Source organism: Hyperolius riggenbachi, chromosome 4 (genome assembly GCF_040937935.1).
Source record: "Hyperolius riggenbachi isolate aHypRig1 chromosome 4, aHypRig1.pri, whole genome shotgun sequence".
In the NCBI taxonomy this organism is placed as follows: Eukaryota; Metazoa; Chordata; class Amphibia; order Anura; family Hyperoliidae; genus Hyperolius; species Hyperolius riggenbachi.
In genome coordinates this window covers 428778895-428798123 of record NC_090649.1, presented here as the reverse complement: position 1 = coordinate 428798123, position 19229 = coordinate 428778895, and the positions used below count along the sequence as shown (strand labels likewise).

At 42.9% G+C, this 19229-nt stretch overlaps 2 protein-coding genes across 4 annotated transcripts in view; one reads left to right on the top strand and one right to left on the bottom strand.

The window, feature by feature from the left end:
* ESF1 (ESF1 nucleolar pre-rRNA processing protein homolog) overlaps positions 1-15342 on the bottom strand; it is a 72014-nt gene extending 56672 nt beyond the window's left edge. Inside the window, exons 1-5 of one of the 2 annotated variants that reach the window (XM_068232463.1) lie at positions 15224-15342; positions 12441-12975; positions 10412-10779; positions 9229-9342; positions 3183-3283 (exon numbers count right to left, since the gene is read on the bottom strand). In XM_068232463.1, coding sequence (XP_068088564.1) covers positions 3183-3283; positions 9229-9342; positions 10412-10779; positions 12441-12933 — 1076 coding nt within the window. In that variant the 5' untranslated portion in view covers positions 12934-12975; positions 15224-15342. Of the gene's footprint in view, positions 1-3182; positions 3284-9228; positions 9343-10411; positions 10780-12392; positions 12976-15223 lie in introns of both variants that reach the window. The other variant, XM_068232462.1, reaches the window with a different exon arrangement.
* A 24-nt stretch (positions 15343-15366) lies between these two features.
* Positions 15367-19229, top strand: part of NDUFAF5 (NADH:ubiquinone oxidoreductase complex assembly factor 5) — a 78314-nt gene continuing 74451 nt past the window's right edge. For both annotated transcript variants that reach the window (XM_068232465.1, XM_068232464.1), the window contains exon 1: positions 15367-17028. In XM_068232465.1, coding sequence (XP_068088566.1) covers positions 16768-17028 — 261 coding nt within the window. In that variant the 5' untranslated portion in view covers positions 15367-16767. The remainder of the gene's footprint in view (positions 17029-19229) is intronic.

The following is a 19229-nucleotide window of genomic DNA, read 5'->3' as shown; positions in this document are numbered from 1 at the left end:
ACGTGAAAAATCACTCGCGTTCCCTGCCTGTTGGCTCCTGTCGCCGAAACCAGAAGAGGCTGCTGGCAGGGCCAGGAGGATCGGAAGGAGACGGTGTGGGCGCCGGACAGCTGCAGGGGGCTATTGGAAGCCCCAGGTGAGTAAAACTCATTTTTGTTTGACTTAAGTGTCCCTTTAAAGCAAGCCTGACCAAAGAGGAAGATGGAAGCTGCCATCCTTTTTCCCTTTTAAAGTGGATCTGCAAGAATAATATAAGAAAAAAAAAAAAAAAACCTTACCTCGGCAGCAAGAACCCTCTGGACCCTAATGATGCTTTCCCTGTCCTCTTCACCTTCTTCTCCCTCCAAGATCCATTGTCCCCCAAGTCCCTCTGCTCTTTTTTGATCGCCCGAGCGGAGGGACTTGGTGGACAATGGTAGCTAGCGAAGTGCTCGCTACAAAGGCTACAACCATTTCTATTCAAAAAATCCCTCCCGGGGTAGAGAAATCCTCTGCGGCGGCTACCCCGAGTGTAGCTCGGGGTTACCGCCAGGAGGGTTAAAAGAAATAAATATGGCAGCCTCCATATTCTTCTTACTTTACTTGTCCTTTAACAGTTTCTAAATCACACACTTTTAATGAGCATGTGGCCCGTACTGTTTCTGGGGGTATGACAGTTGAAGGTTTTTTTCTTAAATGGCAGACAATGGTGGACTCCAAATTCCTACTGCTTCACTTTAAAGTATGACCTGAACCATGGACAGAAAAAAAAAAAAAAAAAAATGAATGAAGTCCATGGGGTCCCTCCTCTAAATATTCAACAGTACCCTCCAGTTATTCTTCAATGAAGCTCCCCCTAGTGGTGGCACATGAATCAGGTCTGCACAGATGCTGTTCCTAACCCAAATGCACAGCAAAAGAGAGCTTTCTTTCACTGCCCAGGAACAGTTTGAAACTTGCATCTATGCCGTTCAGATTGCTCAGCGTTGCTTAAATTACCTTCCAGGAGGCAGGAAAGAAACAAGGATCGGGGAAAGGGGAGACAGCGAGGATGATGGGCAGCACCAGTGCACTCAGGGAAAGTTAATGTAACCCACCATGGGCTTCATGCAACAGGTTTGTCCACGATGCAGGGGTACTTTAAAGCGGATTTGAGATGAAAAAACTAACTATAGCAAGTAACTTGTCTATCATATCTAACGTTTGGATGGTTTACACAGTAAATCTAGCTGCAAACAGCTTCAACAGAATATGATTATTTCTTCCTGAGATCAAATTAGAGCAGCCATATTCTGCTTGTCATCATTACACAGGCAAGCTTCTTCATCTCCACCGCTCAGCCTGTGAAAACTCCCCTCTCCTCTCCACCCCCTTGCCTCTGAAATCTCTGCATGCTTCAGCAAATGCCTCCTCCTTCCCAGACTGAGCTCCCATAAGCATTTGCAGCATGGAACTGAAAATGCCTAGGTGATGGAGGAACTGGGGGCGTGGCTTGTTTGGGTTATAGGGAATTAGGACATTAAAACAAACAAAAAAAAGTATTTGGCTTGAGGAATGCCCTGTAAAATATTTGTGAGGGGCACACTTATGAAAAATGTAAAAGTTTATCTTGAATTCACCAAAAAAAAAAAAAAACAACAACTTAAGCCGGGCATACATTGATACAATTATGCGCCGGATCGAGGCAGCGGCTCAATGCCGGCGCATCCTCGCTCGTCCGCACGTAGCGATCCCCGCTCGTCCCCGCCGACGCTCCCTATCAGCCGCTCGAATCCCCGCTATTGTCCGCCAGCGGGGAATCTATCCGGCAGGTCATCGGACCTGTCGGATATTATCAATCGAGCCATCAGCGGCTCGATTGATAAGGACTACAAATGCCGTGTATGCCCAGAATAAGGCCACAAAAAAACAAACACTAAAATGTAAAAAAAAAAAAAAAAAAAAAAATTGACAAATTTTATGCACCTTGTAGCATTTGCAGCTATTTTTGTAATTACTAAAATTAATTACTGAAAAAAATAATATGGCTTTATACATGTGAATTTCTATGGCCATGCATGGTGCGGCTAGCGGGATGCGGATGCGTTCTCGCATTGTAATGTGGCACAAATGGAAACATAGCCTTGGGGGATTTTCTAATGCAGGGACCTACCAGAGCAAGGTCTTGATCATATGCCATATGTTATTTGGATCTAGGCCAAAGCGACTGGTCAGGGCCTCTGCCAATAATGTAGCGTATGTACAGTAGCCACTGACGTGCCTTATTGCGTCAACAGTCCATACACCTGGTGGATCGATTTGGCCAAGGGCATTCCTCCTCACCTCACCCACTCCATGTATGTGCTGACTGCCCTCCTCATCTCGCCTGCTCCCCAGTCCCTGCAGGCTAGCAATACATCTCTACAGCCTCCCCTGAGGAATCAAGTCCCGATTCCTGCCAGGTGACAGATCTGGTATTTGTACAAAGTTTAAGGTGTAAGTTTCCATACTCACTAAGTGTGAGGACTGTATTATGATTTACTTAGTAGTGCATTTTCATATAATAAAAACCTTATTGTGATAGCATCTACTGTATCATGAAAGCTTACTTGGTATCCTGGCTCATGGCTGTATCGTAGCAGCATTTCCCATACCAGGATACCATGCTTGTATCCACCTTAAGCAACAAGGAGGAAGTGCATTGTGAGCCATGTCTTAAAACGGAAGCAGTCACTAACAGTAGTATAAGTCACAGTGGTAATTTTTTTTGTGTGTGTCTGGGGGAGGGGAGGGGAGTGGTGTGTATCGCAGATACAAATTCTGCATGCCTGCCGAAGACACGGTTGTTTGCTTGTGTGCTAAAAGTATGGGCAAGGTGCAGGTCCACTGCTACAACTACCTTGAGCATGTGTTTTCCCCAAAGCAGTCAGACAACCCAGCCAACAGGACTATAAAATGAAGGGGGGGGGGGGGGGGGGGGGAGTTGTGTGTATCGCAGATACAAATTCTGCATGCCTGCCGAAGACATGGTTGTGTGCTAAAAGTATGGGCAAGGTGCAGGTCCACTGCTACAACTACCTTGAGCATGTGTTTTCCCCCAAAGCAGTCAGACAACCCAGCCAACAGGACTATAAAATGAAAGCTATATCATCCCTAATTGCCTCCTTAGCAGCGCAATGTTTCATATAGCACTAAAGGTCCCCTTTTTGATACTTATCACACACCCCTTTTCCCCTGCATCTTCTTCAGTAAGGGTCTTCAACTCAGTGGGTCCATGAAGTTCTTCTTCCTTCAATCTTTCTTTTCCAAATTCAGAGGGGTATATCTGAAGGATTCAACAAAATGGTTCAAGCTTTTTTAACCCATTAGCAGCTTCAGAGTTCTCTGGATTGAGATAAGTACACTGCTTATAGCCTCAGTCGGCAGAACTTGTTGTGCTGTAAATTCTTGGAATGTTTTGATGTCTTTCTGCTAGCAGAAAATAAAGAAACTGAAAGCAGAATTCCTATGTTAATGTCATTCACTGCCCCCTAGTGACAAGTGGCCAAAATACACATTGCAGCAGTACTAATCAGTAGTAAGGAAAAGTAACAAAACAAAAAAAGTGATAAAAGAGATGGTGTGACATCTGTGCAATAATGCACCCTGCTGCCCATGCTATGAGTAGGGAAACGCATACACAAAATCACGCCCGTGTATACGTTGTGTAGGCATTGTAGTTGCCATGATATGATCCGCACTGTATTCAAGGGCCATACATCAGCTTTGGCAAGAAGACATGGATATATTTTTTGTCATATTTAAACGCTGTGGGAACAAGGCTTTCTGTGCTGGTGAGGACAGAAGTTTGTAATTCTATTTAATTAATTTTCTTTATTAACATAAAATGAGAAAATTATCAAATTATGCTAATTAATTATAAAATGACAGATGAAAGTTGGCATCTACATCCGTTTCACCATGATTTCCATAAGTGTATAGGTATTCGACCTCTAAGGATCAAATCTGTCTGGAACATTATTGATATCAAGATTTGGGATAATTGTGTCCAATTAAATGACCCTGACACCACAAACATCCTTAAATTTATTTATATTTTTGCATTTTATTTAAAGTAAGCTTGCACAGAGCAATGGTAAGCCAGTCATCTTTTTTTGGGTGGACGGTTGTTACACCAACTTCCATCTATGGTAATTACAATATATTTCCTTGCACTGTATTGTAATAATCATACTAGGGTCTTCCTGGCAGGGCTGTGGAGTCGGTCCAAAAATCCACCGACTCCGACTCCTCAGTTTAGGATTCCACCGACTCCGACTCCACGACTCCGACTCCTCTAATTTGCATATTACAATTTTGTTGATTAAAAGTATGTAACATGAAATTCGTCTCATAACTGCCAACGCTTAGGAATTTTACAAGACAACTGAAGTGAGAAGGATATGTAGACTACTATATTTATTCCCTTTAGACTAAAACTAGTCCTTAGTAATAGTACTTGTAAAAGGTACAAACCGGAACAAAGAACATCTATCAGGCCCTAGGCAATGTAAGTGTGGGTACATGTAAGAATGATGTGCAGGTACTCTGCAGGGGAATGAGGAGATTGTAAACAGACAACACCTCTGTGTTCAATGTGCACAGCATTCTCAGTGGATTCCCTGCAGTTCTGTGAGGAGTGCATATGTAGAGTATAGTACTACTGTGTAACAAAGTAAACCTGAGACAGATGAAATTAAAGTTTTATACATACCTGGGGCTTCCTCCAGCCGCCTTCAGGATAATCAGTCCCTCGTTGTCCTCCTCCACCACCTGGATCTTCTGCTATGAGTCCAGGTACTTGAGCCAGTCTGGCGTAGTGCGCATGAACACACTCCACCGCTAGGAGCATACTACACCTGTGCAGCACTATTGCGCAGGTGCAGAATGTTCCTGGCTGTGGGAGTGGCATGCGGCCGGACTGCGCTGACTGGCTGAATTACCAGGACTCATAGCAGAAGATCCGGGTGGTGGAGGACAGTGAGGGACTGATTAGCCTGAAGGGGGCTGGAGGAAGCCCCAGGTATGTATAAAACTTTACTTTTCATCCGTCTCAGGTACCCTTTAATTTGTAGTCACCAAACCAAATTTTAATAACATATCAAATTATTTGATTTCATCAGCAAAGGGAGTGCATACATTTGCATAAATCAGCATCAGTGCAGAATTATTTCCATCTCATTGACCATCTCTATTAGTGACACAGCTACACATCAGGCTTTATTCTTACAGCATAGATGTTATTTAGTATATATAAGAGATTCCTGTGTACGCATCATATATACAGTCACAATCAGATATGTATATCTGACCTTAAAAATACGGGGACTGCTTTATTGAAGCAGCACAAGTAACTAATTTTGATTGGTTTATTTCATTTTTGTGGACTAAGCACAGCTATTACTGTATATATACATTATTTTTAATGACTATTATCTGAGAAATAGAACATTTTATTATATTTTCTATTTTAATTACAGTTACAAATTCATTAGGAGTCGGAGTCGGTGCATTTTTTTCCGACTCCAGGCACCCAAAATTGCCCGACTCCACGACTCCGACTTCACAGCCCTGCTTCCTGGGAGCGTTTAAAGCGGATCTGAGATGAAAAACTAACTATAACAAGTAACTTGCCTATATATCTTATCTAAAGTTTAGATAGTTTACACAGCAAACCTGGCTGTATACAGCTTCAACAGTTTAAAGAGAACCCGAGGTGGGTTTGAAGAATATTATCTGCATACAGAGGCTGGATCTGCCTATACAGCCCAGCCTCTGTTGCTATCCCAAACCCCCCTAAGGTCCCCCTGCACTCTGCAATCCCTCATAAATCACAGCCACACTGCTGACAAACAGCTTGTCAGAGTTGGCTGTGTTTATCTCTATAGTGTCAGTCTGCTGCTCTCCCACGCCTCCTGCATAACTCCAGTCCCTGCCTGCATCCCTTCCCTCCCTGCTGATTGGAGGGAAGGGACGGGGGCAGGGACCGGAACTATGCAGGAGGTGGGGGAGCAGCTGAGACTGACACTACAGATGTAAACACAGCCTCACAACACGGCTGTGATTTATGAGGGATTGCAGAGTGCAGGGGGACCTTAGGGGGGTTTGGGATAGCAACAGAGGCTGGGCTGTATAGGCAGATCCAGCCTCTGTATGCAGATAACATTCTTTAAACACACCTCGGGTTCTCTTTAAGATGATTCATTCCTGTGATACAATGAGAGCAGCCATGTTCTGTTTGTCATCATTAGGCCCCGTTCACATCTAAAATCGCAATACGCCGGCGATTACCGCCGGTGTTTTGCGGGAGTGATTTTCCAGTGATTAACGCGTAAAAAAAAAAAAAAAAAAAAATCACTGGACACGCGCTGGTTTTGACGCAATCGCGATTAGCGGTGCTATGCATGCTAATCGCGATCGCTAAACGCTAATCACCGGCAAACCGCTGCATGTAACGCGTTTGCGGTTATCGCTAACCGCAAACGCAGCAGTGAGAACACTGCCATGTGTTACATGCTGCAGCGGTTTTTAAAAAACCGCTAGCGGTTTGCCTTGAGCGGGAATCGCACGCTTCCGGCTCAAGTGTGAATGGGCCCTTACACAGGTAATCTGCAACTGCATCTCCAGCCCTCAGCTCACTCCCCTCTGCCTCCGAAATCTCTGGCTAGTAACCTCCGTCTCCTCCTGCCCAGACTGAGCTCCCATAAGCCCTTGCTACCTGGGTCTGAGTGCCTTGGCGTTTTGGAGAAGCTGTGGGCGAGGCTTGTTTAGTTTATAGGGAATAAGAGTATTAAAACAAAAACAAAAAAAGTATTTGGCTTGAGGAATGCCCTATAACCTACAGTGCAGGAAATTATTATTATTTGACCCCTCACTGATTTTGTAAGTTTGTCCAATGACAAAGAAATGAAAAGTCTCAGAACAGTATCATTTCAATGGTAGGTTTATTTTAACAGTGGCAGATAGCACATTAAAAGGAAAATCGAAAAAATAACCTTAAATAAAAGATAGCAACTGATTTGCATTTCATTGAGTGAAATAAGTTTTTGAACCCTCTAACAATAAAAGACTTAATACTTAGTGGAAAAAACCTTGTTTGCAAGCACAGAGGTCAAACGTTTCTTGTAATTGATGACCAAGTTTGCACACATTTTAGGAGGAATGTTGGTCCACTCCTCTTTGCAGATCATCTCTAAATCCCTAAGGTTTCGAGGCTGTCTTTGTGCAACTCTGAGCTTGAGCTCCCTCCATAGGTTTTCTATTGGATTAAGGTCCGGAGACTGACTAGGCCACTCCATGACCTTAATGTCCTTCTTCTTGAGCCACTCCTTTGTTGCCTTTGCTGTATGTTTTGGGTCATTGTTGTGCTGGAACACCCATCCACGACCCATTTTCATTTTCCTGGCAGAGGGAAGGAGGTTGTCGTTCAGGATTTCACGATACATGGCTCCGTCCATTTTCCCGTTAATGCGATTAAGTTGTCCTGTGCCCTTAGCAGAAAAACACACCCAAAGCAAAATGTTTCCACCCCCATGCTTGACGGTGGGGGCGGTGTTTTGGGGGTCATAGGCAGCATTTTTCTTCCTCCAAACACAGTGAGTTGAGTTAATGCCAAAGAGCTCTATTTTGGTCTCATCAGACCACAGCACCTTCTCCCAGTCACTCACAGAATCATTCAGGTGTTCATTGGCAAACTTCAGACGGGCCTGCACATGTGCCTTCTTGAGCAGGGGGACCTTGCGAGCCCTGCAGGATTTTAATCCATTGCGGTGTAATGTGTTTCCAATGGTTTTCTTGGTGACTGTGGTCCCTGCTAATTTGAGGTCATTCACTAACTCCTCCCGTGTAGTTCTAGGATGCTTTTTCACCTTTCTCAGAACCATTGACACCCCACGAGGTGAGATCTTGCGTGGAGCCCCAGAGCGAGGTCGATTGATGGTCATTTTGTGCTACTTCCATTTTCGAACAATCGCACCAACAGTTGTCACCTTCTCTCCCAGCTTCTTGCTAATGGTTTTGTAGCCCATTCCAGCCTTGTGCAGGTCTACAATTTTGTCTCTGACATCCTTGGACAGCTCTTTGGTCTTTCCCATGTTGGAGAGTTTGGAGTCTGCTTGATTGATTGATTCTGTGGACAGGTGTCTTTTATACAGGTGACTAGTTAAGACAGGTGTCCTTAATGAGGGTGACTAATTGAGTAGAAGTGTCTAACCACTCTTTGGGAGTCAGAACTCTTAATGGTTGGTAGGGGTTCAAAAACTTATTTCACTCAATGAAATGCAAATCAGTTGCTATCTTTTATTTAAGGTTATTTTTTCGATTTTCCTTTTGATGTGCTATCTGCCACTGTTAAAATAAACCTACCATTGAAATGATACTGTTCTGAGACTTTTCATTTCTTTGTCATTGGACAAACTTACAAAATCAGTGAGGGGTCAAATATTTCCTCCACTGTATATGTAAGGAACACAATTATACAATGTATAAAAGTTCATCTCGGATCCACTTTAATGCCGATTACCTGTATTGTTGTATCTATTGTCTATTACCTGCATTGTGCTGTCGGTCACCTCTGTTATTGTCTGTAATCCTATATATTGTACAGTGCTGCGTAATATGTTGGAGCTATATAAATCCAACAAATAACAGCATAGAAGAACAAGTTTGTAACATATGACAAAAAAAAAAAAAAAAAAAAGTCAACCTGAAACATCCTAAACCAATTTAATCTATTTGCAGTTCAGAGTGCACTTTAAGTAAAAGCAACCCTCTCCAATAAGGATAAAGACAGCAGTAAGGGCTGGTTCAGACGGGCGTTTTTGTGGCGTTTAACGCAGCGTTTCAGACACAGCGTTTTTTGGGATCTACTGCCATCCCATGCAAGTGAATGGGAGCGTTTAGAGCTGGCTTTTGCAGGCTTTCATGAAAGCCTGGCGGTAGATCCCGGCATTGCGTCTAGTCTCGAAAGCAACATGTTGCTTTCAGAGGCGGTAAACGCCAGGAAACTATAGCAGAGACCAGAACTGCTAGCCTTGAACGCTGGCGTTTAAATGCTGGCGTTTGAACGCAATGCCAAGCGAAAGCTCAGCAGACGCCCGTGTGAACCAGCCCTAAAAAGTTGAAAGTGGATCTCTGTAGAGATTCACAGCCTCCAATGTTTAAAAATCAAGTTCAAGAATTACACTTTTAGGCTACATGTCAAAGAAATGGTTTACTCTTGCAACACCTTACCTTCACGGAGAACACAATCCCTCCCTTTGGTTTAAAGGAATTAAACAGAGCAAGAAGGTCTTTAGCTTTCAGCCTGTCCCAGTCCATGTTACACACAGCTAATCTTCTGGTTACCTGTCATAACAAAAATATATAAATGCAGATTTAAATCATTACAAATATGCACAAACAGTTCAATATCCACTGTACTAGGTGCAGATAACAAAAATTAGTGCTGTCAGCAGAAATACAGTGGATATAGAAAATAATCACCCTTAAAACTAGCAGAAGCAAGACAGAAAATGGCCAGAGAGACTAGCAAGAGTCCCGTGGCCACTTTAAAGGGAACCTTAACCCTAAAAAAAAAAAAAAAAAAAGACTTTCACTTACCTGGGGCATCTACCAGCCCCCTGCAGCCATCCTGTGCCCTCGCAGTCACTCACTGTTGCCCTAGTCCCCCGCCGTCAGCTAGTTTCGTTTTTGCCTACTCCGAGTCTGCAGGCCGCCACGCGTACCTTTGCACGCATTCCCGCTGGTGCAGGAAGCCATCGTGGAGATTAACACATACGTTTTTACGCGTTGGAGTTGCAATGCGTAAATTTTTTACGCATTACATTACACCTCCAGCGTGTAAAACTGTACGTGTTAATCACCGCGATAGCTTGCTGCACTAGTGGGAATGCGTGCAAAGGTACGCATGACGGCCTGCCGACTCAGAGTCGGCAAAAACGAAACTAGCTCACGGCAGGGGACCAGGGCAATAGTGAGTGACTGCGAGGGCACAGAATAGCTGCAGGGGGCTGGTAGATGCCCCAGGTAAGTGAAACTTTTTTTTTCATTTATTAAGGTTCCCTTTAATGCAGTTACAGGAATTTACGGCAGTGAGCGGTCACTATGTGACAACAATATGATCGAGTGATAATTGAATCGTGTATGGCTAGCTTTAGGGGAAAAGTCCCCCAAGAAGAAGGGGATGCTTTATCCATCTCAGTGATTCTTTGTTGTTTTCTGGAATGTTGCTAGTCTGTCCCTTTCTCTTGACTGTTAGAAGTTGCACCGAGTAAATGCAGTTGTAGTAACATAGTGTGTGAGTGTGTTGCCATTTCTATACCCACTGTACACATGAAGCTTGTAGCACACAATGGAACCAACAAGGTATTAACCATAAAACAGACTTGGTAAAACACTGCCATCAGTCCCTTACCTCCTCTCCCCGGGGTGCATCCTTGTCCAAGTCTCTCCAGGCATGTTCAATATCTGTATCCTTTTCCAACATGTCAACCTCATCCGATTCCTCATCATCATTATTATCCTCTTCCTCAGAGCTTGTTTCAATGTTTCCTTTACCTCGAGCCAGATCAGGACCGCTGTCACTGTCTTCCTCCTCATCCTCCTCCTCCTCATCATCATCATTCTCTCCCTCCTCCACCTCAGAACCACCTTCTTGGGATTCCTCATCTTCACTTTCCTCATCACTTCCCTCCTCATCCTCATCGAGATTCAGGCCACTCATTTCAGAACCATCATCACCAGATTCAAACTCATCCCCGCTGTTCTCATCACTGTCGAGTTCTGTAAAACCATAATTGTATGTCATTTTATGAATATACTCGTATTAAATAAATGCTGCCTATATACTCTAAAAACAAAAAAACACAAACACAACACAGTAAGATGCAAGAAACACAAGTTAAAATGTATGCTATTATTATTATTTTTTTTATTTTTAGCTCAAGTTCCTTATGGTCACCTTCTGTAATCCCCCACCAATCAGTGCCAGGCAGCTCTATGGGGTGGATCGGAATCCCCTTTGACGTCACTACGTCGATGACGTCGGTGACGTCATCCAGCCCCGTCGCCATGGCGACGGGGGAAGCCCTTCAGGAGATCCCGTTCTTTGAACGGGATCTCCTGATCGCCGAGACTTTGTCTCGCTACATGAAAAAACTAAATAAAATTTTTAAAAGAATATTTGCTGGCCCCTGGCAGATTTTTAGCAAACCGCCAGGAGGGTTAAAGGATACCCGAAGTGACATAATATGATGAGATAGACATGGGTAAGTACAGTGCCTAACACACAAATAACTATGCTGTGTTCCTTTTTTTCTTTCTCTGCCTGAAAGAGTTAAATATCAGGTATGTAAGTGGCTGTTTCAGTCCTGACTCAGACAGGAAGTGACTACTGTGTGACCCTCACTGATAAGAAATGACCCTTTTTATCTCTTCCTTGCTCTCAGAAGCCATTTTCTGCTAGGAAAGTGTTTTATAGTTGGAATTTGTTATCAGTGAGGGTCACACTGTAGTGACTTCCTGTCTGAGTCAGGACTGAGTCAGCCACTTGCATACCTGATATTTAACTCTTTTAGGCAGAGAAAGAAAAAAAAAAGGAACAAAGCATAGTTATTTGTGTGCTAGGCACTGTACATACACATGTCTATCTCATCATGTCACTTCGGGTATCCTTTAACACACAGAGCCTGCTATAATGCAAGTCTATGGGCGATGCACACAGGGTAAACAATGGAGTTCACTCCTCAGAGCAGGCAATGTATCTCTACTCAAAATAGAATGGGGGACAAATCAACACAGGGCACAGTATGATCCCATTATTTTTTGATATTGTTAGTCAGTGGGCTTGATTCATCAAGCTGCGCTGCTAAAGCAGCTTATTGTTCTGCAGTGCGCGCTATGCACGCCTTACATAGCAGCTCTCGCTATGCACGCCTTACATAGCAGCGCTCGCTGCCATATAAGTAGAGTGCCTTCCTTAGTTACGCACATGGCTTCCTTAGTAATGAACATAACATTAACTGCGGGTGGTCCTGCTCCTGTGAAGTATCGCTACCGCAATACATCACTCACGGCCGCTACTGTGTTAATTTACATTGTAAATGTAAAAAAATTGGCTCCTGTCCAGCTCACGGTGCTCTGTCATACCGACAGCAGGGAAAGTGAGCTGCTGCGGCCACAGAGAGACGCGAATGGCGGGAGCATCAAGAACACGCGGGGGTGGTGAAATCTACGCCCTGGCTGGAATAACAGCCTCCAAACAGGGCGTAGATTTAATTCTCCGTTGTCCAGAAGCAGTTAAATAGGCACTGATCTGGGGATATTTAAATCTTGGAAAGAGGTTTTACAGGTTAAAAATAACAAAACAAGTTTACTCTAATATGTAAATAATATACCCAATTCTTCCGATTCCACCTGCTCAATCTTCTTATCCAATTTCTTACTTGTTGGAGTACTGATTGATTTCTTTGTTGCCTCTAGATGTGGAGACTTTGACTTGTTTTTTTCTTTGGATAATACAATATTTTTAACCTTTATGTTCTGGCTGTCTTTACTCGTTTTATTGGCTGCTTGTGCTTTTTTCTTTTCTTTCTGGCCTTCTTCTGATGCTGTGTTGGCTTCTGTACTGGTTTTCTTTTTCAGCTTAGCTTTCTGCTTCCCTTTTTTAGCCTTGGATTCATTTTCTTCCGCTGATGCTTCATCGCTAGAATCCGACAGATCGTAGAACCGCCTGAGGTCCTCGGTGGTATTGTGATGAATAGGTCGTCCTCTTTTATCCACTGTATAATTCAGACTAAACTTTTTATCTTTAAACATCCCTTGGAAGCGTTTGTCAATTTTTATTTTTTTCTCCCGTTCAGGCATCTCCCAAAATCTGGGATCCCTTGTGACGCGGCTGAACCGCTGGTCAGATGCAAGATCTTTCTTGGACGACATTTTGATAGAACACAAAGCCGAAAACTCAGTACTCTAAGAGACCTGAATAATATTAAAAAAAGAAAAAAGTTAGAAAAGGGGACTGGGACACTAATAATGATATAAACTATTGTTAAAACTTAAAGAGGAACTGTAGTAACTATATAATACAATTGCTTTTTTTTACATTATTCATTTATAGTTTATTTAGTGAATGTTTGTCCATTGTGAAATCTTTCCTCTCCCTGATTTACATTCTGACATTTGTCACAGGTGGTGACATCTTTAATTCTGCCAAGTGATCTGTACGGAATGTTTGTTTACTGAGAGCAATATGCACAGAGGGAGATACTGCTTGCTTGGCAGTTTGAAAAGTCCATTATTTCCCACAGTGCAACAGGGCTCACAGACAGCAAACTGTCAGGACCATTGGTCATAACATCACACTGTGGGAGGGGTCTAACCTCAATATCAGTAACAGTGACTATAGATGATCTTTACAAGAAAATGTAAACATTTCCTGTGGAAAAGGGGGCATCAGCTACTGATTGGATGACGTTAAATCCTGGGTTAAAATTCCTCTTTAACTTTTACTAAGTAGGTTAAAATGTATCAGTAGTATTAAAAAGACATTTACATTTGAATGGCTGGCATTTGTTACATTAAAAAAAATGGCACAAGTGAATAATTCCCAAATGGGCCCACAATCTCTTAAGAAAAGTGACCCATGGTTCCATTTTCTTTGTGTTTAGTCACATACTGTGCATGGAGATGCGGGCTATATAGATGCCATGTGAAAGATATTCGCCCATTTTTTATACTACCAATTACTTTAACTAAGTAGCTTAAAAAATAAGTTTTAATAATGGTTAGAATTAAGTCTAAGCCTAAATTACATTAAGAAAGGACAAGTAGTGTTAGGCATAGGGTTTACAGTAGGACTAGATTAAGAATTAGCTTTGAGTAAGATTAGCCTCCCTGGCATTCTGATTTTTTTTAACCTAATTTTCTTTTTTAATCATGTAGCTAGCCTAGCACTAGCTACAGGATTCCCCCCTCCCTGCTGAATCATACCCACCCTTCCGATCGCCGTCAGCGATCATGCCCATCAGGAAATCCCGTTCTGAACGGGATTTCCTTCAGGGCTTCCCCCCCATCGCCATGACGACGAACGGAATGACGTCATCGACGTCGTGACGTCACAGGGAGTCCCGATCCACCCCTCAGTGCTGCCTGGCACTGATTGGCCAGGCGGCGCACGGGGTCTGGGCAGGGGGGCCCTATTACGCGGCAGCGATCGGAGAAACATGCAGCTAGCAAAGTGCTAGCTGTGTGTTTCAAAAAAAAATTATTCAAATCGGCCCACCAGGGCCTGAGCGGTGCCCTCCGGCATTACTGGACGAACTCAGCTCGTCCAAAACGCTAAGGAGGTTAGAATAGGTAACACACGCTAGATGGATGTCATCCAATACGTATTGGAACCAGATCCCTCAAGTGACATTGGTGGTTAACAGTGGCTATCATTCATAAAAGGCTGAGTGGTAAAAAAAAAAAAAAATCTGTTCGGGAAAATACCGCATTTGGTATTTTAGACTTTTGTGTGCTAATTCATAAACATTTTCACGGCTGCGATAGAAGTGTAATGTTTTACAGAAGCCCAACTGTCGGAAACATGTTACATTCCTGTTCTCCGTACAGAGGCAGCGTTACAGAGACTAGCCTTTAGTACAAAATTGCCAGTTTTGTCAATATTCTGCTAGCTGCTTCATACATGCTAAGACAGCAATGGGAAATTTGGGCGCAGGGTGAAGCTGAAAACATCTCACGGTGCCCCTGCAAAAGTCCCGGCGGCGTTAATTAGTATTTTCTCGTAATTTGGGCTCCCATCTTTTACCGGCGCCCAAACATCCGGCGCCCCTTTTGCCTGCCTATTCGGAATTACCAGTGCCTTTTCCTATGTATGCTTATTTGGTCTCCAAGAAGCAAAGGAAGGTCTCTCAGATGTAGATAGAGAAAAGATGTAACCCACATTCCACACTATCCAGAACCAGAAAATGATTTCTAAGCCTGCCTGTATATTATTTGGTGGCTGCAGGACGGGAATACGTCACATGCTGTGTGTATATTCCAAACAAGCCACTACCCTGCTAAAATAATAAAGTTACAAGGGCCAGCTGGCAGACATGATACTCTGCCTGTCCTATTCTGATAACCCCACCAGCTGGAGATCCACAACTACTAGCATGATTCACTCTACTTACTTCCCGGTTACCGTGTGTACATACAAAACTCCCCTCGCCTGGCACCTCACCTTTTTCGGATAGCGCACAGCAGTCACCAATAACTAACACTGTAATTCCCAGCCATGTACTTCCAGTTCCCAGCCATGTGTTTCTTTCCCACAATCCCCCGCGCCACTCTCAACTTTCACCCTGGCTACGGGAGCCGCATTTGGCCACTATTCTCTCCAACGCGTTTCTGTGTCCTGAGCTGGTGTTGTTGTCCTTGGCTGCAAGTGGTCGGTGGACCGGGAGGAAGGGAGAGGGAGTACTCGCTATGTGTCCCCGGCAGCCGCCTTTCTGCTTATATTAGCTAGTTATACCATCCCAATACATGAGACTAAGCTCAGTGCTGCACTGTGTGTAAATGTACTGCTAAGCTCACTCCTGCACTGCACATACCTGTGGTACTGAACTCTGATCATCCATAGAATTACTACTGTCCTGTACTGCACATATATGTGTTACTGAGCCCCAGCCATCCATATACTTATCCCTGTCCTGTGCTGAACATACATGTGTTACTGAGCCCCAGCCATCCATATGCTTATCCCTGTCCTGTGCTGAACATGTGTTACTGAGTCTCAGCCATCCATATACCTATCACTGTCCTGTACATGTATGACAGATCATCTATATATTTATTGTTCAGCTCTGAATAGGCATTAGTATAGATCATTGCATTTCACAATTACAGCTAAAAAACCATGTCTGTTTGAATCACTGAACGGTTGCCCATGCTTTTACTACTGGAGTCTAATTCGTAAGTTCATTATTGAGCGCTCCTATATTGAGTAGTTGACAGCTTTCTTCATGTAGATGTGTAACTTGAGCAAACACTTATAGTGTGCATGCATAGTTTATCATGCTCTCCATCTTATACAGAGGAGGATCCATAAGGAAACCTAGGAAGTTGCCTGGTTGATGCCAGACCCCCCCCCCCCCCCCCCCCCCAAAAAAAAAGTAACCATCGGCAGGCAAAAACTTCTATGTTGCCTCGGACTCCATTTCTCTTTAATCCATCTCTAATCTTATATATGCAAATTGGTGAACCCTTATCTGTAATGTACATACATAAGTCAGAATCTATAAACATGTATAATTGAAGCCTTTACTATACTGCTGCGCATACTCTAGTTCCAGAACATGTACAGTACATGACATTGCTCCTGTAGTGCACATATATGCAGTGCTGTCTGAGCTCCTAATCATGTATACAAATGAATAGCAATTTCAACTGGAATATGAAATCGATTTTAAAACAGCAACAAATGTGTTTATTATTATTCATTGGAATGTATTTTCCTGTACATGATAGTAAATTGTAGCCAGATTTATACCAAAGATAATGCAGACTTGATGTATGTTTATGGAATACATGAAAGAACTTCCCTATATTTACTTGAATTACTGAGCTGTTCTGCTTACTTCATGAACTGTTGTGCCTTAAACGGCTCTGCACAGGACCCATCGATTGAACAATAGTAGTAAATATACTTTAATATTGCTTTAAGGGCACTTTTTCCTCTTGGGAACTGATATTTACCTGGCATAGGACTACTGCGCTGCTATTATTATGGCCTCTGGCATGGTGGCAGTTTTGCCAGTGTGTAGGAAATGTTCCTGTTTACTTTACAGAGGGCTCCAAAAGGGGATTGCTGCCAGCAGGTGGCGAGGTTTCAGTCCTATTGGAAGTCACTTTTTGTCCCAAAGAGCAGCCTCCACCTTTAGGACAGAGACTACATATAATGTGTTTGACAGGAGTACAAAAAGGAAGCAGAAGAATTGGGCTGCAGCACAAGACAATGCACAGCAATATGATTACCTCAGAAAAGAAGTAAGTTGAATGCTAAATTGTATTGACAGTTTGCTAGAATAATTTGTTCAGTCTGAGGTGTGCAGAAGGGGAACAGGGACATTTATTCATCGCTTTAGATGTCCATGGAGTCAAGGGCCCATATGCAATTCACTTTTTCTCCTAAGTTTTCTCCTAGATTATTTTTTCACACCTTTTCAATATAATGCCTTTTAAGCCAAGCAAGCAAGAAAATACTCAATTTTGACACTACTTTTTAACCTACTTTTTGGCACTTTGTTAGTTCCAAAGTGCTGATAAGTTATTTTTAAACAGGAGAAAACGTAGGTGAGAAGAAGAGTTGAATAAGGGCCAATGGCCTTGATTCACTAAGCTGCGCTGCTAAAGTAGCACAACTTAATTTGAGCAGCACGAGTTAAAAATCTTCTGCACACCCTACTCACTGTAGTCCTGCTAACTTATGCCCGCTTATTTCTAATTATGCCTGCTTCTTTCTAATTATGCCAGCTTCTTTCTAATTATGCCCGCTTATTTCTAATTATGCCCGCTTCTTTCTAATTAGTGGCCACTCCTTTAATCCCACCCTGAACCTCGTTGGGGCCAGTGTCTTTGTAGGACGTTATCCTCACACTTTTATTGACCCAACATGCTTGTCGTCACGTGACAGGCAGCCTATTAGGCCAATCAAAGTGCGGGGATCACGTCCTACAAAGACTATGGACCCGACGGGGCTCAGGGTGAGATTAAAGGAGCGGCCGGTACTTAGAAAGAAGCGGGCATAAGTTACCAGCACACGCTATGCAGCACTGTCAGAATTCTAACGGTTTTATTTATGCTGGAAAAGCTGTCATGTGTATGTTTTAAGTTTTAATGTTCTATGCAAAATTTAATTGTAAACTGTAACGTTAGAGGACTTATTTAAAATATTGCTCTGTGACCTCTCAGCATATTCCAGAAAGCGTGTAGGGTGTGCACAAGATTTTTAACTCGCGCTGCTTAAATCAAGTTGCAATGTGAATCAACGCCAATGAGTCATATGCAATTCACTTTTATTCCTACTTTTCCTCCTGGGAGATAATTCTTCATCTTCTGTTTAAAACAACTTTTTAGCACCCTGCAATTGAAAAAGTACCAAAAAGTAGGTGAAAAAGTTCTGGCAAAATTATTCCAAGTAGTTTCTTGCTTGCTTGTGGCTTAAAGGACAACTGTGGCTTAAAGGACAACTGAAATTAGGGCCTGGCAGCCCTGCTGATCTATTGCTGGCTGCAGTAGAGTCTGAATAACAACAGAAACAAGAATGCAGCTAATCTTGTCAGATCTGACAATAATGTCAGAAACACCTGATCTGTTGCATGCTCGTTCAGGGTCTATGGCTAAAAACATTAGAGGCAGAGAATGAGCAGGCAACTGGTATTGCTAAAAAGGAAATAAGTATGGGCGCTTCCATATCCCTCTCCCCTCAGTTGTCCTTTAAATGGCATTTTATTAGTAAGATGTGAAAATATCAACTAAGAGAAAACTTCACCAAATTATCACCTAGGAGAAGGCGAAAAAATGAATTGTCTATGGCCCAATATCTCACGTCAGCAAATCTGTGCATGCTGTCTAAGAAAGTTAAAGTTTTAAGTCCTGCACAGAAAATGACACCAGAATATGGGATTTAGGTGGTATTCTGTGTTAATTAAAGTGTGTCTGAGGCAGTTAAATGTAATAAAAGGCAAACAGAGGTACAGTGGCTTGCAAAAGTATTCGGCCCCGTTGAAGTTTTCCACATTTTGTCACATTACTGCCACAAACATGAATCAATTTTATTGGAATTCCATGTGAAAGACCAATACAAAGTGGTGTACATGTGAGAAGGGGAACGAAAATCATACATGATTCCAAACATTTAAAAAAATAAATCACTGCAAATGGGAGTGTGCGTAATTATGCAGCCTCCTGAGTCAATACCGGTACTTTGTAGAACCTTTTGCTGCAATTACAGCTGCCAGTCTTTTAGGGTATGTCTCTACCAGCTTTGTACATCTAAAGACTGAAATCCTTGCCCATTCTTCTTTGCAAAACAGCTCCAGCTCAGTCAGATTAGATGGACTGCGTTATTGAACAGCAGTTTTCAGATCTTGCCACAGATTTTCGATTGGATTTAGATCTGGACTTTGACTGGGCTATTCTAACACATGGATTTGTTTTGTTTTAAACCATCCCATTGTTGCCCTGGC